This window comes from Lactuca saligna, chromosome 5 (genome assembly GCF_052625555.1).
Source record: "Lactuca saligna cultivar CGN05327 chromosome 5, ASM5262555v1, whole genome shotgun sequence".
NCBI classification, from domain to species: Eukaryota; Viridiplantae; Streptophyta; class Magnoliopsida; order Asterales; family Asteraceae; genus Lactuca; species Lactuca saligna.
Genome location: NC_136421.1, coordinates 313503957 through 313528963, shown reverse-complemented (window position 1 = coordinate 313528963; position 25007 = coordinate 313503957). Strand labels below are relative to the sequence as shown.

General features: G+C 35.1%; 3 protein-coding genes across 3 annotated transcripts; 2 read left to right on the top strand and 1 right to left on the bottom strand.

Annotated features, from left to right (window-relative positions):
* The first annotated feature begins 1168 nt into the window (after positions 1 to 1168).
* On the top strand, positions 1169 to 1780 carry LOC145047073 (uncharacterized). The gene has a single exon (XM_078995320.1). It carries the CDS (start codon positions 1169 to 1171, stop codon positions 1778 to 1780), a length of 612 nt encoding a protein of 203 aa, XP_078851446.1.
* Positions 1781 to 6549: 4769 nt separating this feature from the next.
* Positions 6550 to 8881, bottom strand: LOC145048630 (homocysteine S-methyltransferase 2-like). Its single transcript, XM_078997175.1, has 7 exons — positions 8593 to 8881; positions 7905 to 7961; positions 7596 to 7819; positions 7390 to 7519; positions 7094 to 7297; positions 6940 to 7011; positions 6550 to 6851 (listed from the first exon to the last, which is right to left on the bottom strand). Exons 1-7 carry the CDS (start codon positions 8761 to 8763, stop codon positions 6696 to 6698), a joined length of 1014 nt encoding a protein of 337 aa, XP_078853301.1. The 5' UTR covers positions 8764 to 8881; the 3' UTR covers positions 6550 to 6695.
* A 14538-nt stretch (positions 8882 to 23419) lies between these two features.
* LOC145047072 (uncharacterized) lies at positions 23420 to 23908 on the top strand. Its single transcript, XM_078995318.1, has one exon. The coding sequence runs from the start codon at positions 23420 to 23422 to the stop codon at positions 23906 to 23908; it is 489 nt and encodes a 162-aa protein (XP_078851444.1).
* Positions 23909 to 25007: the final 1099 nt, after the last annotated feature.

Genomic DNA, 25007 nt, shown 5'->3' with positions numbered 1-25007 from the left:
TTAGACTTAAATAGTTTTACTAGCACGTGTGTTGTTAAGGTTTTGACAACCTAATCTCAAGCATCACATATACAGTTTCTTCCCGTCAAAAAAACATTTGTTATAAATGAGTCATCCAATTTGCCTTTGGGTATTTGATTTAAACTTAAAGTGATTTTTTTTTTGTTACGAATGAGTTCATCAAATTTGTAAGGGCTATTTTGTTAAACATTATTCTTGAGGGTTAATAAGAAAGAAAATTTTAAAAAAATTAATTTTAAACCTGAAATTGGTTATATTGTGTCATTCCAAATCCATAGTTTGTAATTCCTTAGAGCAGTTAACACTAAAGCTAAATGACAATAAGTTTATTGGTGTACTTCCTCGAGCACTGGGGAATTTAAGAGTTTTAAGACCATCCGGTAAGGGTCCAACGAGAAGCAACGGGGGTTGAGGTGGCACCCCTCAACGACGTTATGACACGGGGAACACCCCCCCCCCCTATTCATTTTTGCTCGTCGAGGGTGGATCTCATGGCCAAGGCGACAAGATGCAACGAGGAAATTTTTACATTTGATAACGTTTAAAATGCAACGGTTATAAAAAAAATTAACTATTAAAAAAACCATTTATACCCTATAAATACCTACCATTTTATAAAAAATTTCACATATTTTCTCTTCTCTCTACATATTATCAATTATCTTCAAAAAAAAATATGGATCTTTCGACTCGTCCAATTATTCAGATGATGATATTTTCTTTAGGATGGTGTATCATTATTACACTACCGACCTGTTACAATTAGACTCAGCCCCGCTACTAACAAGACGTGTGATGTTAAACAGAAATCGCGAGGAAGGACACGAACATCTATATCGCGATTACTTTGCGGATAATTATGTATACGGAGCGAATGACTTTAAAAGAAGATTTCGTTTGAGTAGGGATGTGTTCTTACGAATCATCAACGCCTTGGAAAGCCGGTATCGCTTCTGTACTATACTTTTATACAAAATAAATAAAAATGTACTACATGTTTCTTTAATTTTACAACATATGCAATATATTTTTAAACTATAGTTTATTTATGTTTAGGTACAAATTTTTTCAATTAAGATATGATGCTAGAGATAGACGAGGGTTTACAACGTTGCAGAAATGTGTTGCGGCCATTTGTTTGATGGCTATGGGGGAGTCACCTGACACCATGGACGACTATATGAGAATGTCCGAAAGAACCGCAAGAGAGAGTTTGTATACATTGTCAAGGGACGTTGTTGAAACTTTTGGAGACGTGTATTTGCGGAAACCTTCGTTACATGGTTTGCAAGAATTGTATGTGGCGCATGAAGAACGCCATGGGTTTCCCGGAATGATAGGAAGCATTGATTGCACACACTGGAAATGGAAAACTTGTCTGGTAGCATGGAAAGGGCAATATGCAAGTGGTCATCACGGATCACCTTCGTTGGTGTTAAAGGTTGTCGCTTCTCAAGATTTGTGGATTTGGCATGCATTTTTTGGGGTTGCAAGTTCCAACAACGACGTCAACGTTCTTGATCACTCGCCAATATTCGACGATCTTTTGAATGGAAAAGCCTCGGATGCTCCTTTCACGGTAAATGGAAACGAATACAAATATGAGTATTACCTTACAGATGGAATATATCCTCAGTATTCCACATTTGTGAAGACATTCCGCCACCCAGTTGAAGAACGAGACAATTTTTTTAAGAGAAGACAAGAAGGAGCATGTAAGGATGAGGAACGTGCTTTTGGAGTGCTGAAGGCGAAGTGACATATAGTCGAACATGCAACACGACCATTGGATTTAAAAACTCTACGATATATCATGTGGTATATAAGAAGAGGAAGGAAGATGTCGAACTAGGGTTTTTAACCATCTAAGCCACTATTCAGATTACACTGTTGTTGTCGAAGATATTATACTCTCTGAGTTTTGTTACACTTTTGCATGGTTGGGAACGAAAATGAAGTTGTCCATCTGAGAGTTCATCTACACTACAATTGTGTATTTGTGCGACATCCTTGTGGATATGTTGGTGGGAGTCAATTCCTCTTTACTGGCGTTGATTAGGCAGATATGGATGCAATGATTGTTTTTCTTTTCTTGGAAGAGTTATAGGGGGGAGAGTTTGAAAACCTTTACTATTGCATACCTAACAATCCTTTATCTGGAGGGATTCGTCCCATTGTAGATGACTTGGATTATGCATAGTTTATAGATACCGGGTATGAGTATGGGGAAATTTCAATTTGTGTTGATCGTAATGGGAATGGTTTGGAGGAATGGTGGGATGATGACATGAATCTAGTTATTAGTGAAGATGAAAGTGGCCTTGAAGATGAGGGTGGGATAGAAATGAAGGAAACATTGTCTCTGATGGAACTCATACCAATGTAGGTCTTGAAGATGAAGTCATTGACCAAGACAACACACCCTTGAACAAGACAAGTGGGGATGAGTTTCTTAATAAGTTATGTCCTCCTGAAGGAGATACTAGTGACAATGAAGTTGAAAAAGAAGTTGTTGAGATCCATTCCATTTTCAACCCTGATTTGCAATGGAAGAGGCAAGTAGGATGAAGGACTATTGGACTTGGGTATAGAGAAAGGGACTCGACGAGTTGGCAAGCCAACTCAGCGAGTCTGCTCAACTGGCAGTTGACTGTGTCTTGACTCATGACTTGTTAAGGGTAAATGGACAATTTACCCTGAGGGGGTTAGCAGTATTTGACTAAGTGTTTGGTGGGAATTACAGCCGGAGGATTTCCGGAGCAGCAGCAGCAGATAGACCATTCCCACACAGATCATCAGCTACTACGAGGTGAGTTACCTTCTAGTAGCGGTGGGTCTAAGACCACAATGCCGGCCCACCAGTAGGAGATGTATGATAGATGATTGTCTTTGTGATATCATCTAGGTTTGCTACTACCTGATATGTTATATGCTAGCATGATATGTTGTATGTGATAGTTGTAGAGTTCGGTTGTTAGGACCGAAGGGTAGTCAGACACCCCATATACGTCTGACAGTATGTGATGATATGTTTGCATGCTGGCTTGTTATGTTATATGCAATAGAGGTAGTAGGGGGGACTAGTCCCCGAGTTCGGTTGCTAGGACCGAAGGGTAGTTCAGGCACCCCAGATATGTCTGATAATATGTTATGTTATGATATATGTGATAGTAGCAGTAGGGGGTGAAATAGTCCCCGAGGTTCGGTCGTCAGGACCGAAGGGTAGTCAGCACCCCAGAATGGATTGACATGGGTAGTCAGCACCCCAGAATGGCTTGATACGGGTAGGTCGGCACCCCATAATGGTCGTACCGGGTAGGTCGGGCACCCCAGAAATGTCTGGCAATATGTATGATATGTGATTGTATGGTATGCGGTATGATGGGGGAACTCACTAAGCTTCGTGCTTACAGTTTTCAGTTTTGGTTTCAGGTACCTCTTCTTCGAAGGGGAAAGAGTTGGCGCGGTAGCGACCCATCACACACATGCTCCGTATTCCGCATCATGAGATCTTCCTGAGGATTTGTACTCTGTCATTATTATGTTTTATGAAATGTTTTCCAGACATGCGATATCTTTATAAAATGTTATGATCAGTAAACGCTTTAATTCGAATGTTTTGCTAAATATGTGTTTTCAAAATGAAATTTTTGGCTCGTATTTTTGGGGTGTTACAGCTTCCTTATGCTGAGCATAGATAATGTTCCAGACACATTGTTGGAAACTTTAAGAAAAGGTTTGCAGGGGCTATTTTTGAGAACCTTTTTTGGAAGGCCTTTAATGCAACAACACCAGAGTCTTTCAATATGTTCATGAAAGAAATGGAAAAATTAATCCCAGAAGCCCGTAACCATTTGATGGAAATGGATCTAAAGACTTGGTCAAGGGCATTTTATGAGGTCGGCAGGGCTTGTGTTGCCGTGGAGAATGGTCTGTCAAAGATCTTTAATGCAATAATTGTGGAAGCCAGAAGGAAACCTATTATCACTTTGTTGGAGGAGTTGATGTTATATATAATAGAGAGGATGTATAACTTGAAACACAAAAAATGGTCAAAGGAGGTAACTCCTGCCATCAGGCAGTTGCTGAATGGTTTAAAGATTGAAGTTAAGTACATGCAAGTGCTCCCAAGTGGATTAAACAAGTTTGAGACTATAAATGAAGGGCAAACTTATGATATAGATCTTGACAACAGAACATGTTCTTGTAGGTTATGGCAACTGAATGGATGTGGGTGTGCACATTCAGGTGCTACAATCTTATTTCTGAATGGGATGTTGAGACTTTTGTTAATCCTATTTTTTGTAGGTCAAATTACAATAAAACATACCTGAACAATATCTTGCCTATGAATGGTAGTAACATGTGGCTACAGACATCGTTTACCCCACCATTACCTCCCCAAAGAAGAAGGATGCCTGGAAGATCTGCTGTTAAAAGGAAGAGAAATGTCTCATAGAGGATGGGGAAGCACAAGGTATCAAAGAAGGGTAAAGCCATTGTGTACAGTGTTTATCATATGTTTAGCCATAACAATGTGACTTGCAAATCAACAAATAAGCCAACTAAGCTCATAGTGAAAAAAACAAAGAAAAGCAAGACTAACCAGGTGAATTGTAATTATGTTGTTATTTGAGCAAAGCAATAGTTGACATGTGATCTTGTATAAGATTTTGTAGGTTAAGAGGTGCAGGAGGAGTGAATGGAGGTGTAGGTGGTGAAGGTGGTGGACTGCATGGAGGTGTAGATGGTGAAGGTGGTGGACTGCATGATGTTCCAATGTCAGGTGGTGGAGTGAATGGTCGTAAAAAAGGGTATGGTTTGCACCATGCTTTATACACTTTTAAGTAATATCTTAGTTGAAGGATAATATGGTAATTTTGTGTATTATAGGTTAATTCAAGGGGCGTGAGTGGTGCTGTTAGAACAAGAAAGCCTTCTGAGAGAATTTTGAAGACCAAACTTGCAAAAGCACATAGGCATACAAAAGCACATACTAGAAAGATGCTTGTTTCCATTAAATACAAAAGCACATAGGCATACAAAAATATGTTAAAATACAAGGGGCATTTACATCCCTACAAATACCAACAACTATCCAAATCACCAAAAGTCAGTTATCTTCTATCCCTATCCCCAAGCCATGTTTACAAAAAGGGAGAACATCGAAACCACCAAAAAACACCCCCATCATAATACCATCCATATCCCAACACATTTGATTTCTGCATCAGCAACACACCAACAAGAAGCACAAGCACCATCATAGCAATCCCGAACTTCGTCCTCACGAACTTCAATTCACCACTCAACTGTTTGTCATCTTCAACTGTCATGGCAAACTCACCATCTACAATGTCTTTAGCAGTAGTGATTTCAACATTCAAGTTCTCCAACAAAGCTACCCTTACCTCCAGTCTGTCAGTGTAATTGGTGTCTTTCATAAGTTACAACTCATACTTGAGATTGATAAAGGCATGCTTGTAGTGTGATGTCATCTCACCATCGATCCAATTGAAGTATTTACACTTCTTAGCTTCCATCTCCACCTACAAAAAAATACATAGCCAGTTACACAAACAAGAACATCCCCATTTCCACTATCGACTGTATCAACAACATAAACCCTAACCTCAACATTATCGCACAAGATTTTATAACCCATAACTCCACATTGTAGACAACAAACCCTAAAGAAGAAGATGCTTACCAAAGAGTCAACACAGTTGCGAAATCTACGAGTTGGATTCTTATTAGACATCAACATCCTTTCTACGGTGACCTTTGGAGGATGACGACAATTACACAAGTTGTTATCACGATCCCTAGTAGCTACAACAGTGTCGTTCACAAAGCTTGATCCGGCTAAGTATGCCATCGAAGATGAAGATGAATCGCTTCTTAAGGGTTCGAGAGCAGACAAAGATATGTTAAAAATAGGAAACGATATTGTAGATGTTGTCTTCATTTAGGGCATGCATACTAGCTTCTTAAAATGTGTTCCACCTATGCACTATCAATTCATTATAACGGGTAGTAGTATGTCAATTTTTATGTTAGTGGTAAAAATGACAAGTAAAATTCGAATTTAGGGTCTATAAAAGGCCAAATAAAATAATAATGAGCTTTTAAAACCAATTGAAAAAGTTAGTAGAGTCTCTAGCACAAAAACCCTTTCAAATATTTTTCAATATGGTTTGTACATATTGCACTTTATCTGGAATCTAAACATGATCTGATGGCCTAACTTACCTTATCTAGAATCTAAACATTGCCCAATTACCTAACGTACCAATAAAAAAGTCAAAATAAAAATCAATACCCTTTAATACATCTATTAAAAAACGAATAGTTTTGCATTTAAAACTTGAAAACTATATATGGTTAATTGTTAACGTTAAAGTAATATAAATCGAATTGTAATTTGGTGTATTCGGATTGAATTTTGATTTAGTTTGGGTTTTCATATCAAATTGTCAACAGAAATCAATTTAGAGTTACTTGATCCGTTCAAACATAACATGTAAGTTAGCACCTTAAAATCATTCAATTCAAACATCCATCAGTTACATAGTAAAATTTCAAAATTGGTGCATTCTAAAGTCATAAAACAGAAGAAAGACTAAGAAACCTTTAATATGTGGTTTTGATCATCAATCATATGTATATAAATTTCAGTTTGAAGATTCGGATCTGGTGGAACGAGCCCTATAAATGGCTCTAATGGTGTCGGGTGTAGTTCTGCAGCAGCCTCCAATCAGTGATGCCCCCATCTCACACCATGTGTTCACGTTTGAAACAAAATCTTCATCTGGAACTCCGCTATTTTTCTATAAATATCATTCCATTCCATTTGGTTCAATCAAATAGGTAAAAAATAATAAATAAATAAATAAATAAAGATGAAGTAGTAGTTACCACCCACTGCTTTCGTTGAGCATCATAAGTTTCACCACTGTTGGGATATATAAGTATCGGTTTCGTTGTTGCCTGATTGAGGAAGACAACAAACTAACATATCATTCCATTCCATTTGGTCAATCAAAACAGTTTTGACTTTCTTGACTCATACCTTTTTTATAGTTGAAATTAGAGCAGTGATAAATCTAGGAGGGGTGCAATTGATTCCAACAGCCACAACTTTGTTGCAGGAATCAGCTATTGCAGCACATTCAGCCACGGAATCACCACTCACCACATTTACACCATCTTTGGAATTAAAGGCAAACCATGCAGGAATATGTATAATGCCTTCTTCTAGAAGCTCAGCAAAAGCCTGTTCAATACTACTTATTACCATAAATCTAAACACTTTTTTGGTTTTGAGTTTGTTCTATTTCAAAATAAACCAAGTATATTGCTATATACCTGTGCTTCGAGCTTATTTGGCACAACTTCAAATGCAATCAGATCAGCACCAGATTCAGCTAAAACCTGAACTCTTCTTCGGTGAAAACCCTTCAGGAATTCCAAATCCATTGAGTCACCATAGTCCCCACTGTATGAGAAAAGATACAATTGTTAAACATAAACACTAATATGCAACTGATAAGTGATAACAATAAGCTTATCACCTGTATTCAGAACCATCAGCCAGATATGCCCCATAACTCCCTACAGATGCAGCCACTAAGATAGGACGATGCTTGAGAATTCTACAATCACAATCACTAGAAGATTCAAGACATCTCTCATAGTATATATCCCTTGCTTCATGTGCAATTTCTACACTTTTTCTCAGCATGGATTCACCATCTTCTGGAGAATAGCCTTTTGCCTCAAACCCCTGAATTGTTGCCTGTCCATGTCCAATTCAAGAAAGGTGAGACTTGAGAGATATGCTCATATGAATGCTATGCTAAACAACAACCACTTTGTTATACCTGATAAGATGATGTTATTATTATATCTGCACCAGCTTCAAGATAATCAAGGTGTACCTAAACTTCCAAACAGATGAGTACACTGAGGAAAGGACACAAATATAGTGAAAATGTTCATATTTCAGTATGATGTCAGTTAGTCGCCTGGGAAAGAGATTTTAGCAAACAATCCTCTCTGGTTGAACGACTAAGGTTACTCTAGGGTTGATAAATGTGCTTACTCCTCTGAAAACTCTCCAGCTAACTTTCGCTCCTCTAAGAAGATGAATAATAATCAGAAACCAAGTCAGTTAACTCCAAAACTGTAATTATCGACTAAGATTACTGTGATTCTACACAAGTTGCTCATTGCAATTCGCATATAAATTAGTTCGTGAACACTTGTATAATCGTTTTTTTTTTTCATTACAATATATAACATAGTACTGAAAAGGAGATTATTAACTCGTTTCAGTTATTAAGAGTACGATTACGTTCTGTAAGAGCTCGGCGTCACTACCAAAACGCTTCAGGAACTGTTTCGTAATTCGATACTATTTCTTAATAGTCTATCAAATAAATGAGAAACCTAGAAAGCAGAGAGTACATATTTGTGAAAGTACGAAAAAAAAAAACTCATTTCATGGAGCTTACTCATGTAAGTGTGTCCATTCAAGCATCAACAAAATAGTAGTGAGGTTTTGTATACCTGACGAATAAGATGAGTAGAATTCAGGAGACACTTTGCGCTCCAGAGCGGATCGTTAAGGTCGGCACCATATCGTTCAAGCTCCGTCGCGAGCCCTCCATCAATTACGGCAACGCCGCCGGACTTTTGGAGGAAATCCGACATCAATGTATCTAGGGCGACGTTTCCCATTGCCTTTATTACAATAACAAAAATTCGCCTCCGTATTAAATGACGCGCAAACTTTTTCTCCGGCGTTCGGCGGTGAAAATTGTACGGTGATCATATGGGCCAGTCAGGCAAGGAGTCTTGCTTAAATTTATAGAAAGGGGCCGGGAATAGGTGATGAATTTGAAAGTAATTTGACTTTAGGCCCCCTTTAACTTCATAAAGCGTACAAACAGTCCCCTACAGTCTACATTTTATTTTTTATTTTTATCTTTTATTTTATTTTTTTTTTTTTTTTTTTTTTTAGGGTAGGAATAGGATCATAGGATAAAACCAATTTAAACTGAACCAAAAAACCAATTGTGTCCGGTTCTAAAACAAGTTCATTTTTTTGGTTTAAATGAATTTGTTATTTATTCAAACTTAAAAATTATATATGATTGATGGTATTAGTATTTATTTCGTTATTTTAGTATTTTCAATTTCAGTATACATATAATTCGGCATGTCTCGTTTATTTCATTTTCAAAAACTATGATGCTACCAACGATTGGGGAAATATAGTTAGCATGGCGAGCCACTTTATTTTTGAGTTTTAAGTACATATAAGTGTATAACTATTGTCTTGACAAACATCATCTCTTTTGTTCAAGATGATAGCCCCATATTACATTTTCCTTTCATTTCTAAACCAAAAGGCAAATGTTGAACATCTATGCCACATGATTTGTGCATGAAAATTAAATTTTAAAATATGGATGAAAAACATGAAGATTCGAGCATAAAGAATCGAATTATATTTAGTACTTCATAAGTTTTAAAATTAATCAAATTTGACCCGAATAAAACATAAAGAATCTAATTGTATCCAGTACTTCGTAAGTTTTAAAATTAATCATGTTTGTCCCGCTTAGTATAAAGTTATTCTTGGTATATTATTATTCTCTTACTCTTATTTCTGAATAACTTTGATATCCATATTTGCTAGTAAGTTTTAGTGCAAGAATATACTTACCATTTTTTCATGTGAACAGTTTGATAACAAAGGTGGAAAAGAAGAAATTACCTTGTAGTTTATATCTTTAGACCTTTTAAATATTATTGTATAATTATAAAATATGATAAACTTGCAAATCAAGTTCAACACTTAAAATAATGTTCCTTCTATTGTAGTAAATATAAACTAGGTGTGATACACATGTATTACATGGGTTTAATTAAAAAAAATATATGAAATTTTAACAATTTGAAAAGTTTGAATTTATAAGAAAAATAAAAAAAAATTGAGTTATTAAAATTATTGAAACTTTAATGTATAGAATAAATTACATATATAAACACTTTCTAATAAATACTTTACACATATATTACCTTACACATTAAATGTGGAATTTTAATTTAATAAAATGAAAAATACAATAAAATAACAAGTGGAAAATAGAAAATTTAAAAATTTTAGAAAATGTCAAGTGTCCAAATGAAGGAGAAGATGACATATGGCAAAAAAAAACCTTTCATTTATTATAGTAGACTAGGTGTGAACCCCGTGTATTACACAGGTTAATTTTAAAAAATATTAAAAATTAAAGTGTAAACAAAATTTTTTTTTTTTAATATTTTCTAATGTAAAACTTTAAAATAAGAAATAAAGAAATGTATTTATTACAATTTAATATCATATATATGATATTTAATACTTTACATATATATAAATATATGATTTTAATTTTAAAAATTGAAACAAACCAAAAATTGACAAGTGGATAATATTTATTTCAAAAATACCATAAAATGATAAGTGTCAAAACTCATGAGAGATTGACATGTGGTAAAAAAAACATTCATTTATTAAGGAGGATGGGTCAACTGAGGATAAGAAGAGGATGAAAATAATAACCAAATAGAGAAAATGTTAATAATCTCAATTGTTATTGATAATATATGTTACATAATTAAAAAGTATAAATTTGTTAATCATTTTTCTTACATCTTGATGTTTGTTTCAAACAAGAAAAATTATAGACAAACCGCAAAAAATGGTCCTTATGGGATGCATTTTTTCCGGTTTCATCAAAACCTTGATTTTTTTGGTTTTGTGGTTCTTTTCGCCATGTTTTTATATGTAAATGGTCCCTCCAAAAATTAAATGATTATTATACCATTTTGTTTTTATTTTTATATTTTTTAATATATACTTTAAAATTTTAATAATTAAAACAATAGAAGTACACAGAGAGAGAGAGAGAGAGAGTGTGACAAACCCCACCTTGATTCCCTCTCTTATCTATGCGTAACACTCCAAATCAGGTAATCCTTCGTTTCCCCTTTAAATGAATTAATTTTGCGTAAATGGTCCCTTTTGTACGATGGGCGTACTTAAATGTACGTTTAGTGTACTATAGAGGAATGATCGCGAAGGAACATCGCGTACGTGAAGGTATGCCGGGAGTACGTGGCTGATGACCAAACCCTAACTTTTGGACTTGTGACCTATATAAGCATCCTTAACTCATTTGAGCAATCACCCTAGCCACCTATGAGATTTGGGCTTAGGTGGACTTGTGGACCATTTGGACTTCACTTTGCTTTTGAGCTGAACGGTAGGATAGTATTAACTTTCTATGCAATAAATAAATATGAACCATGTTAATATTGCAAATCATTTTAAATAACGCGTATAACTTTCTTCCAATACGGTCATTTTGAGTCAAAATGAGGATAATTACAATATCATAAGTTGAACGTAAAGGTAAGGCGACTCAGCCATTTACAATTTCAATATAAAAACAAATATATACTTTAAATGGGTCTATCAACACGATCTTAAAGATCACGAGTCAAAATCTCAATCCCCTTTACCTTTCTTATGCGGGTAGTTGTCTACAATTACTTAAAATGCAAGCTACTCAAAAAACCAATGAGGTAAATTGGTAATCTTAAAATTTCATGTTCAACAAACCATGATTGAGAAATTTGATGGGCACAAGTCAACAAACACCTTACACGCCTATTCGCCTAAAATAAGATACGTTGCCCCTCCTACTTTCCCTAGCTTTAACAACTTATACGATTATAAAAATGTTCATTTATTAAAAACTATCATAGTTGACAAATATTAAATTATATATCAAGATATTCAAACATATAATTAAAGATAAGGTATATGAAAAATATAAAAAACTAGTATTTATGTCATTCCGCGTTTGCAGCGGAAAACTCGTTTATTAATAATAAAAACAAAACATAACTTTGATGTGGATAATAACTAATTTGTAATTCATATGTAGAATGTGATTTACAAATGCTCATCGTCCACATATTATACTATATAAAGTGGACAACAAAAACAAAATAAATTTTCGATCCAAATAATTATGTGTGGAGACTGCAGAAGGAAATAAAGTTTGAAAGTATATCTTAAGGAAATTAATAAAAACGAAAATAAATTATGTAATGGATGAAAACATAACTTTAATGAGTGGATAACTTATGTGCAATTTATATATAGAATGTAATTTATAAATTCATTCATATCCTTCTAAATTATAAGTATTACTTATATGTCCTTGTAAACTTTCAAATTACGTATATATCCATCTAAAACTATAATAATTACGTTTATATCAAAAATAATATTTTAATAATAATTATATAATTTAATATTAAAAAAATTATGTAAAATTCAAAACTATATATAAGTTTACCAAATTACCCTTTACAAATTAAATCGAAAACCTCTTTTAAATGAAAGGCATATCACGTACATATCATGTACTTCATTAAACATCCTAAACCTCTTCCAATCAATTAAGGCGGCTTAGTAGACATTGTTCTTCGTTTCTATCTCGTCTTCTTACTAGCACAGTAGTGCTGGATTTGATCATTATCTAATCAGTTCGTACCTTCTTCATCACTACATCCTCCATCTGATAAAAAATCCTACCAAGAGCAAGTTGAAGAGGGATACATCCATGATTTATGTATACATTGCCTGAACAATAATCAGACATATTAATCCAAACATATAAACAAAGCTAATATATACCCGAAACCAAATTCAAACAGTAATTTTAATATTTTAAAACCAAGAAAGACAATCTAAACCAACAAAGTGCGAAATCGAGTACAAATACATAACTTTAACAACAACAAATGCATTTAAAAGTTAAACTTTAGAACCTTATTGTAATTGAGGTTTTATCAAAAGCATTAGAGATGAATTCAAATACGTTCTTGTACTTGAAGTTATGGTTTTATGCACCCAAATACTTGTTTTAGCTAGAAAAAATATTTGTTGGTGATTTGTTATCATTAATATTATTTAAGTGTAATAGGATTGTTTTGTTGACCAAAAGTGATCTTGATAAACATTAAACAAGTAAGGAAGGTGTGTAGTGGACATTTGTTTAAGTTTGATCAAGTTTCAAAGTACACTGTCATTTAGGGGCAAAGCCCCTAAACGAACGGGGGTCCAGGGGCAGCGCCCCTGGGAGCGAGGTCCAAGGGGCAGAGCCACTAGCTAGGGTCGAAAATCAGATTTTAAGAGAATTGACCATTGGTTTGATCCCAATCCAAACTTCTGTTATTATGTCATTTTTTATGGTTTTATGACAGTTTGAAACTGTTATATGACAATTTTCAGACAAAGATCAAAAGTCGGTTTTGGTCTCCATTTCTGGTACATTCGAAACTATCATCAATATATTCTCTCTTCTAGTCTCTCCGGGTCTTATCTGATTAAAGAATATTGGGAGTACCACTCAAATACTTTAATCTGAAATTGTTTAACACAATTTCAGAATTTCCAAGCGTTTTCTATACTCTAATTCTTACAATGTTACTGTATGTACCGAATCATGCAAAATGTACATAAAAACACATCAATTCAAGATCACTAGGAGATTAGGATTGGGGTTTGTAACGCCCGTAGATCCGGGCTAGTCAATTTAGAGACAATAAGTATCAAAAACAACTTTTCGACAAAAGATTATTTAGAATAAATAATCTTAACCATGTTTTAGAATATGTCTCAAGGTTTCCATACATATAAAGAACGCCGAAATCCGAGTTATAACGAAGAAGTTATGACTCGTTGAAGTTTCGCGACGGAACCGACACGATACCGGGAAACGTAAATAGTGAATTTACGATAGAGCGAGATTTAGCCTTAGCGATCTAAACAAAAGTCGTATAATGTGTTAAACTAAGAACATCGATAAAAAGAACGCCCAAATCTGACTTCGTATGAAGAAGTTATGATTTTTCGAAGTTTCGGATTAGCAGTGTAAAGCCCGAAATTCGAATGTTAGATCTAGTAGTTTTTAGCCGACACGACCTAAACGAGAATCGAAGATCTCGATAAGAGTAGCGTAACGAGAAAAAGATGGGCGAAAATGGACATCGGATGAAGAAGTTATGAGAATTTAACGGACTAATCCTGTCCCGGCCTGTTAATAATACAAAATTTAAAATCGAGCCAAAATTAGCCGACGGAGTCTAAACGAAAGTTGTAGAGTACGTTCCCACCTTCGTGTGGATATAAAGAATGTCAAAAACGGAGCTCGTATGTAAAAGTTACGATTTTTAGAAGTCGAGAGTGAAATTTACGAAGTCTGTTGCTAAATCGATGACGTGACATGATCTGGATCGTTGCTTGCTGATCACGCCTCGCATCCGATGATTGCCACGAAGTCTCGCTTACGCCCAGTGTTCAAAGTTGAGTACGCACCACGTACAACTGCCACCCTCGGTCCACAAGAAGCCGCGTAGCTCCAGCCGATGTCCGACGCGTGTCTCGTACGAAGCCATCTGGTAGCCCAATGCGAACTACGCCCAGCGTAACCGAGGCTGCTGAGGCTATAAATAGAAGCAAGGATTGCCGAGCAAAACACACCATTTCTCATTCTCTCTCTAAAATATTTCTCTCTCTAGGGTTTCTAACCCCCCCCCCCAAGCCCTAGTTAAAACCCTTAGCTCCCGAGGGAAGCCCCGAGGCTCACAGAATCCCGAGAAAAAGAGTCTTTCGGTTTCGAAACGCTGCTCCATTTAAGTTCCGGTTTTCGATAAAATTCACTGTAAGTGTGCTACGCTTACGCAATTTTTAATATAGCTTTCAAATAATTATAAGAATGTTATTAGGTCCTCAAAATAATTATTTGAGTTATTATTATGAGTTATATTGAGTGTTATTTAACGCTTATATAATAATAATAATAATAATAATAATAATAATAATAATAATAATAATAATAATAATAATAGTCAGACTATTAATTTGTCGCGGTTATCGTTAGACTAAACCCTAGTGGTATTGGTACTAGGTTTTATCGAAGGAAAGTTGTTTTGAGAGTATCGAAGCGTTGTCCGAGTGCTGAGTCACCACCTATCATGTGAGTGCATAGTCCCTTTCATGAACATGATTTTAATACAAGTATTGATTGAAGTATTAATTATATGTTTATGTGCGAGTTAATTGATGTTGCCTGAAATACGTGTTAAAGAACATACCTGATTATATTTGATAATTTAGGATAAAGAGTAGACCTAAATTAAATATGAGGAATATTGGGTAGTTTATTCTTACGAGTACAAGTGAGTTATACTCAGAGAATAGAATTTAGTATATGTCATTTATCCAGGAGTATGGATTAGACATAATCATTGTCCCTAGTCCGAGAGTATGGATTAGGCATAATCATTCATCATTAATCCGAGAGTATGGATTAGTCATTCGTCCCTAGTCCGAGAGTATGGATTTGGTAAATTCGTTCATTTCTGATCCGGGAGTATGGAGTAGGTAAAACGACTAATCTTAGGTCCGAGAGTATAGATAGCCTCGTTGTGAGGATCGACGGGGTGGGATAAGAGTTGTTTATATATATATATATATATATATATATATATATATATATATATATATATATATATATATATATATATATATATATGGTGAAATTGTATATTTTGTGAGTTTTAAACTATATATATGGTATAACATTGTGGGATTGAAATCCCTATGTACTCACCAGGTTTACCAACCTGACCCACTCAGTTTATTTACATCACAAGTGTTGATATGAAGACACATTACACTGAGAGATTTAAAGAGATGTAGATCACTAGTGTAAATAAATGTAAGTTCTGTTTATACTTATGTTTCTGTATTAACGATGACATCCCAAACGTTTTGAAATGAATAAAATATGTTTCTTCGAAAATGTTTTAATAACGTATTTATCATGTTTTTCTGGGAACAAATTCCGCAACATTTTTATTAAAAGAAGAACTCTTTATTTTATAAAGCATAAACAAAATCGGTCTTTTCTGGCCGTGAAAATGGGGATGTCACAGTTGGTATCAGAGCATTAGTTTAAGCGAACTAGGAATATGGATTTATTTCTAGACTTCAACTTAGAATGCTAAGCGATGATTGTGAGGTGTGAGCACTAGATTATTTTAGGTATTGTGCCTAAAATGCTTTTATGTGCTAAATGTTTTGTGCCTGACATGCTATTATTTGTTCGGATCTATGGTCTGTTGCCAACCGGATCTGGAAACCTTATGTGTTTAGGATTCTAAGCGTTTAACTACGATATTAGAACTAGCATATAAACATTTCGGAGTGATAAGGATGATTTAAACATCAATCCTAAATAAATATCTAGATTCACCTTATTCGTTGTGTAGATCATGATGGCAAGGACCCATAGCGGAAACGTGAACGCAAATGGGAACAGAAACCAACCCCCAGTGATTGAGCAGGTACCGGTTGTGGTAGCCGTTGCTGAGCCAATAACGATGGTCGGAGTGCAAGCGATGATCCAGGTGATGTTGGATCGTCAAATGGAGGAAACAAGGCGTTTACTTCAACAAGCTCGAGAGGAACTTACGATGCCTATTAAGCAGCCCGAGCTGAATGACGGGCAATCTGAGGAAGGGAACGACAGCAGGACCGTTGGTCAAGCTGATCCACCGGTGATTAGAAGGAACAATCAAGATGACAAAGTCGAGAGGAATGGATGCAAGTACAAGGATTTTCAGACCTGCAAGACATCGACTTTCACTGGAAAGGAAGATCCGATCGGGGTCATGGATTGGATCTCGGAGATGGAGTTAGCTTTCATGACGTGTGGTTGCAGAGGCAAACTACAAACAACGTTTACCGTACGCCAGTTCAGAGGAGGCGCGGTTCGTTGGTGGAACACTCTTGGGAAGACTCTAAGCCCCAATGAGCCCCTACAACTGACATGGGCAGAGTTTTTGGTGCAGTTCAAACGTAAGTACTGCTCAACCTAAAATTTGCTTGAGCTAGAAAACCAATTCCTTACCTTGAAGAAAGGAAGCAAGTCTATTGATGAATACACCAACAACTTCACAGAGAAGATGGAGTTCGTCTTGCGTCTTGTTCCGGATGAGCTGACGAAAATCGACAAGTACGCAAAACGACTTCCATGGGAGTACGCAGTCCCAGTGCGTCAAGCACCTACTCTGGAGGCAGCTATCTGGGATACCAAGTCTGTTGAGGATATGATCAAGGGAAGAGCCGCCAGCAAGATGGAGGTTGGCGAGAAGAGAAAGTTTGAAGGATCTTCAAAGTCCAGCGAGAAGAGAAAAATCTCAAAGTCTGAAGAAGGAACGTAATGGTGTGATAAGTGCAGAAAGAAGCACATCGGGAAATGCTCTAAAGATACGACATGCTTTAAATGCGGGAAGACTGGTCATTACGCTAGCGAATGCACAACCAAGAGAGAAGTCTGCTTTAAGTGTGGTGAAGAAGGACACTTCAAGCAAGACTACCCAAAGAGCAAAGGGGCTACAAAGCCAAATGTGTCGCCAAAGCCAAAGGCGAGGCATTTCAAATGATCCTTGACGAAGCAGATGACAGTGCGAGGATTCAAGAGTGAAGGCTTGACATCCAAGGATCGAGTTATGGAGTAATCGTGTAGATACTACCTCACGATGTAGCCCGTTAGAGGCATAGTCTAGGGTGAACTTGAACACCTATGTAATAGTTTCAAGGAATAACAAAAACCTTCATTTTGATATTTGATGTGTTAAGTTGTTATGTGATTTTCTTGTACGGTGACTTGGAAAAACTGTGGGACAATACTTTGGACGAGTATGAGCAGGTGTGAATGGTAGTAGAGGCCTATACTACCGGAAGCACAGGACTCACACTTGGGTCAGGAAAAGTCACAAGGTTACCAAGAAGCTAGTAATTGATTTCGTTTTATTCAAGTATGTCGTTACCATCGTTTCGGTAATGACTAAAAAGATTGTTGATATTCCGACCCCAGTGGTCATATCAAATTGAGACCGACTACGATGAGTATGTTACGTGGTTCAGAGAACCAAGTTTGATGTAGCGTCCGACTTAAACCAAACGATTGAAATCAAAGCAATCAATAGAAGTATCGCGCTCGTTGTTAAAGAAGTTGGTAGCTAGAAATGCTACATGTTAAAGTGTGATTATATCACATTAGAACATGAAGGAAGGAAAAGTCTATTTTAGAATTTAAATCTAAGAGACCTGAGTCTAAACATGCAACACATGATGATAGATCATAATTTGGAGTCTAACCTGAGGTAGAGAGCAGGTGCATGATTAAGTACTGCTTACAGTCAATAAGTCTAAGAGATAGACTTGAAGGAATATATAAGTTATAATTATTACCTAGGATGAAGAGATAACGTATGGAGTCATTATACTGCCCTGTTTCGTTGATGATTCCGGGACGTAATCATCCTAAGGGGAGATAATTGTAACGCCCGTAGATCCGGGCTAGTCAATTTAGAGAAAATAAGTGTCTCCCGTAGATCCAAGTTGTAGAATATGTCTCAAGGTGTCCATATATATAAAGAACGCCGAAATCCGAGTTATAACGAAGAAGTTATGACCCGTTGAAGTTTCGCGACGGAACCGACACGATACCGGGAAACGTAAATAGTGAATTTATGATAGAGCGAGATTTAGCCTTAGCGATCTAAACAAAAGTCGTATAATGTGTTAAACTAAGAACATCGATAAAAAGAACACCCAAATCTGACTTCGTATGAAGAAGTTATGATTTTTCGAAGTTTCGGATTAGCAGTGTACAACTCGAAATTCGAATGTTAGATCTAGTGGTTTTTAACCGACACGACCTAAGCGAGAATCGAAGATCTCGATAAGAGTAGCGTAACGAGAAAAAGATGGGCGAAAACGGACATCGGATGAAGAAGTTATGAGAATTTAACGGACTAATCCTGTCCCGGCCTGTTAATAATACAAAATTTAAAATCGAGCCAAAATTAGCCGACGGAGTCTAAACGAAAGTTGTAGAGTACGTTCCCACCTTCGTGTGGATATAAAGAACATCAAAAACGGAGCTCGTATGCAAAAGTTACGATTTTTAGAAATCGAGAGTGAAATTTGCGAAGTCTGTTGCTAAATCGATGACGTGGCATGATCTGGACCGTTGCTTGCTGATCACGCCTCGCATCCGATGATTGCCACGAAGTCTCGCTTACGCCCAGTGTTCGAAGCTGAGTACGCACCGCGTACAACTGCCACCCTCGGTCCACAAGAAGCCGCGTAGCTCCAGCCGATGTCCGACGCGTGTCTCGTACGAAGCCATCTAGTAGCCCAATGCGAACTACGCCCAGCGTACCTCGGAACTACGCCCAACGTAACCGAGGCTGCTGAGGCTATAAATAGAAGCAAGGGTTGCCGAGCAAAACACACCATTTCTCATTCTCTCTCTAAAATCTTTCTCTGTCTAGGGTTTCTACCCCCCCCCCCCCCCCGTAAGCCCTAGTTAAAACCCTTAGCTCCTGAGGGAAGCCCCGAGGCTCTCGGAATCCCGAGAAAAAGAGTCTTTCGGTTTCGAAACGCTGCTCCAATTAAGTTCCGATTTTCGATAAAATTCATTGTAAGTGTGCTACGCTTATGCAGTTTTTAATATAGCTTTCAAATAATCATAGGAATGTTATTAGGTCCTTAAAATAATTATTTGGGTTATTATTATGAGTTATATTGAGTGTTATTTAACGCTTATATAATAATAATAATAATAATAATAATAATAATAATAATAATAATAATAATAATAATAATAGTCAGACTAGTAATTTGTCGCGGTTATCGTTAGACTAAACCCTAGTGGTATTGGTACTAGGTTTTATCGAAGGAAAGTTGTTTTGAGAGTATCGAAGCGCTATCCGAGTGCTGAGTCACCACCTATCATGTGAGTGCATAGTCCCTTTCATGAACATGATTTTAATACAAGTATTGATTGAAGTATTAATTATATGTTTATGTGCGAGTTAATTGATGTTGCCTGAAATACGTGTTAAAGAACATACCTGATTATATTTGATAATTTAGGATAAAGAGTAGACCTAAATTAAATATGAGGAATATTGGGTAGTATATTCTTACGAGTACAAGTGAGTTATACTCAGAGAATAGAATTTAGTATATGTCATTTATCCGGGAGTATGGATTAGACATAATCATTGTCCCTAGTCCGAGAGTATGGATTAGGCATAATCATTCATCATTAATCCGAGAGTATGGATTAGTCATTGTCCCTAGTCCGAGAGTATGGATTAGGCATAATCATTCATCATTAATCCGAGAGTATGGATTAGTCATTCGTCCTTAGTCTGAGAGTATGGATTTGGTAAATTCGTTCATTTCTGATCCGGGAGTATGGAGTAGGTAAAACGACTAATCTTAGGTCCGAGAGTATAGATAGCCTCGTTGTGAGGATCGACGGGGTGAGATAAGAGTTGTTTATATATATGGTGAAATTGTATATTTTGTGAGTTTTAAACTATATATATGGTATAACATTGTGGGATTGAAATCCCTCTGTACTCACCAGGTTTACCAACCTGACCCACTCAGTTTATTTACATCACAGGTGTTGATATGAAGACACATTACACTGAGAGATTTAAAGAGATGTAGATCACTAGTGTAAATAAATTTAAGTTCTGTTTATACTGATGTTTCTATATTAACGATGACATCCCAAACGTTTTGAAATGAATAAAATACGTTTCTTCGAAAATGTTTTAATAACGTATTTATCGTGTTTTTCTGGGAACAAATTCCGCAACATTTTTATTAAAAGAAGAACTCTGATTTTTATAAAGCATAAACAAAATCGGTCTTTTCTGGCCGTGAAAATGGGGATGTCACAGGGTTGCGCCTTGGGGTTTTATGTAATTATGTTTACTGATGCAGTAGGGGAAACCGACGAAATAGGGGTTGAGACACATCTTCGGCTAAGGGTGAGGCTTCAACTGGTGGGTTACAGTGTTGATGTCGTGAATATGGAAGGGTGTTCCTAAGTTACAATGATGAGGAGTTGATAGTGAATCGATTTTTCAAAGTAGCTTGGCACGAAGGCGACATTATGGTTTACCTGGTTGTCGATTACCAATTAAGGGCTAAAAGAGAGAAGCAGATGAGGTATAAATGGATGGTGTATGAAAGAGACTTTCAATTGAAAGATATGTACACGATTAATAGATTAAAGAGGTTTGATTTAATTTATAAAGGGTAATTTGGTAAATTTATATATAGTTTTGAATTTTACATAACTTTTTAATATTAAATTGATATAAATCTAATTAAAAATATGATTTTAGATATAAACATAATTCTTATAGTTTTAGATGAATATATACGTAATTTCAAAGTTTATAAAGATATAGAAGTAATATTTAAAGTTTAAAAGGATGTGAATGTAATTTTTTCATTTATAAATGTCATCAATCACAATAGTGATTATAAAATATCAAGTGGACCATAAAAGATCAAAATAAAGTTTTTATTCAAAAAGTAAAATGAAAATTAAAAAAAAAAAATTATGTAAGGCGTAACTTTAATGTGAAATATTGGGGAAGGGGAGAGAGAGAGATAACTTATTTGTAATTCGTATATAGAATATAATACACAAATGTCAACATTTCATACATATCATAGTGACGATTATACCATATCAAATTGACTAAAAAGGTATCAATATAAAGTTTTGATGCAAAAAATTATGTATGCAGTAGACATACGAAAATAATACTTGAAAAATTATCTTAAGGAAATAAATTAAAAAGAAGATTGTAAAAAAGAAATTTTGTAAAGGATCAAAAACCTACCTTTAAAATATAATAAGAGATCGGAATTGTAACTTATAAAATAACAATAAATTAACTTAAAATTTTATGAAAGATAAAAAATATTTGATGAAAAATAATTGAGGAGAGAAATTATAAACATGAAAAATTACTAGGATAAGAGACAAAATCTTTATTTGAAGATAAATGCTTATTTTTCCATCTTATACTGTATGGTGTAAAAGTTGTGTTAATATACCCCTTTAGCCGATCTTACTGTGACAAAATCTTTATCAGAATATTGTTTGTTATTATTATTATTATTTTTATTCTCTAGTTGTATTTAATGTATCTAGACTAAAATAGTTTTTTTCTACTTGTAGAAAATTATAAAGAAAATAGTTAAAGAAAAGAAATAGGTAAACCCCACAACATTTATGGATTTCTCTCAGATTTAGCAAACGTTGAATATTTATATATATAAATGTCGAAAAAAGCAAAAAAGAAGCTGTTATTATTCAAAGTAGACTTTGATAAGGCATTTGATTCCGTTAATTGGAGATTTCTGGACAACAATATGTATCAAATGGGCTTTGGTGAGAAATGGAGGGGTTGGATCAAGGGCTCTCTAACGTCATCAAAAGCATCGGTTCTAATAAATGGAACACTGACAAAGGAATTCATAGCATCCAAGGGAGTTCGACAAGGCGACCCGCTTTCTCCATTTCTTTTCATTGCAGCAATGGAAGGCTTGACTGTTGCAATGAAGGAGGCCTGTAACAACGGCGTTTTTCAAGGGCTACAACTCCCAAAGGGTGGCCCAACCGTCTCACATTTATTATATGCCGACGATGCATTATTTATTGGTGAATGGACGGAGCACAACGTAAAGAACTTGGCAAGAATTTTAAGATGCTTCCATGTATCATCAGGTTTAAAAGTCAATTTTAATAAATCGTGAGTTTTTGGGGTCGGGGCACACTTTGAAAAAGTTGCTCGTTGGGCGACTCCGCTTGGGGCGAACCATCGAATCTCCCATTCAACTACTTGGGGTGCCTGTTGGTGCCAATATGCGGCTAAAGAAACATTGGCAACCGGTAATTGAAAGGTTTCAAAAAAAAAGCTTACCATTTGGAAATCCAAGACGCTATCTTTCAGAGGAAGGCTCACACTCATAAAATCGGTCCTGGGAAATTTGCCCGCATACTTCATGTCTCTTTTTGTTGCACCAGCAGGGATAATCGACAAGCTTGAAAAACTAAGAAGGAATTTTTTGTGGGGCGGTTCAGAGGGTAATTCCAAGATACACTGGGTATCTTGGAATAAGATAATTGCTAACAAAAGTGATGGGGGGCTCGGTGTCGGTTCGATCAAAGCTTTCAATACGGCTTTGATCGTAAAATGGTGGTGGCGATTTCGTTATGAGCCGGAATCAATATGGGCAAAAGCTATCTTCGGCATTCACAATCTTTAAGGAAAACCTGATCACATATTATCCTTAAAAACCTTACCTGGGGTTTGGAACAACATCGCTTGTTCCAAAAAAGATTTAGATAAATGTGGTATCACAATTAACATGGTAATGGAAAAACAATCAACAAACGAAGGTGATGATTTGAAATGGACTTTCCCTATCAGTAGCAATGGCAATTATCAAGTCAACACATTAAGGAGGAAATTAGACAGCAGTTCTGTTGATATCGGGAGGTTCGAATGGGTGAAGGAGATTCCAATCAAGGTGTCGACTTTTATATGGCGAGCAAATCAGGAGCGCATTCCGACATCTGTCGCTTTATCAAAACGAGGTGTCAATGTAACCTCCACAATGTGTTATCACTGTAGAGAGGCAGAAGAAACATCAGATCATATGTTGATTCAATGCTCTTATGCAAAAACGATAATGAAATGGATCTTAAAATGGTGCAACATTCAGCCTGCAAACTTTTTCACGGTTCACGATACACTCGATTATGCATCAAATTGGGGGAATTATCCAAAGAAAAAAAAGGAGCTTGTTGGGAATTTTCTATGGAACTATGTGGAGTATATGGAAGCCACGGAATGATAGAGTGTTCAATAACAAAAAGCTGCAACCGACGAAATTGATGGATATCATTATGTTAACATTGTTCATTTGGGTCAAATATAAAGGAAAATGTGATTCGATTCGGTGGTCAGATTGGTGTCTAAACCCTTTTATCGGGTTGTAATCGTTCTTTTTTATTTCTCATGTTTTTGTTTTGCTTTCCTTCTTTGATGTAATTTTCCTTAGCAACTTGCTAGGGCTTTATTTTTATATAATTCTTCATTTGCCGGTTCAAAAAAAAATGTTGACTTTATTATTGAATGACATAAACACACATAGGTTAGGCATATGTTTTTTTTTTTTTTTCATGTAATTAATTATGTATTTGTATTTTTATTTGTAAATATTATATTAATATCTTTTATTTATATAAAAGTGTTCCGCATTATACAAAAACTTTATAAAATAAATAAAACAATATTTTTTAACTTATATCTTATAATTAGTAAGTATTCGAATTAATATAATATAAATTGTGAATATTGGATAATTAAATAGGCTTTAACTAAATGATTTTTACTAATGGCTTTTTATTTATTAAGATATTAAATTAATTATTATAAATATCATGCATATTATTTTATTTTAATTATATAAGTTTAAAACATATGTTATCTTATAAGAATTCAAGTAATAAAGTTTAAGAATAATAATTATATTTCATGTTTAATATCAATGATTTAAATATATTTCACGAATTATTAAGATATTTAATTTATTATGACAAATATCATTTATATTGTTTTATTTTATGTATATAAGTGTTAATGTATGTCATCCTATAAGAATAAAAGCAATATGGTTTAAGAATAATTATTGTTCTTTACAATACTTATTGAAAATGTTTATTTCATAGTTTATGATATTGACTTAAATATTTTTAACGAAACATGTGTTATTAGTTATATATATAAATATATTCTTATGGAATGTGTAGGGATGCGCGCGCATATATATATATATATATATATATATATATATATATATATATATATATATATATATATATATATATATATATATATATATATATATATATATATATATATATATATATATATATAGTTTAGGTTCTATG

Coding starts and splice junctions, on each gene's coding strand:
- LOC145047073 (XM_078995320.1), top strand. CDS start 1,169: ATGGGGGAGTCACCTGACACCATGGACGACTATATGAGAATGTCCGAA.
- LOC145048630 (XM_078997175.1), bottom strand. CDS start 8,763: ATGGGAAACGTCGCCCTAGATACATTGATGTCGGATTTCCTCCAAAAG. Junction 7,962..8,592: donor CTACTCATCTTATTCGTCAG/GTATACAAAACC, acceptor TTGGAAGTTTAG/GTACACCTTGATTATCTTGA. Junction 7,820..7,904: donor TAATAACATCATCTTATCAG/GTATAACAAAGT, acceptor GGACATGGACAG/GCAACAATTCAGGGGTTTGA.
- LOC145047072 (XM_078995318.1), top strand. CDS start 23,420: ATGGTAATGGAAAAACAATCAACAAACGAAGGTGATGATTTGAAATGG.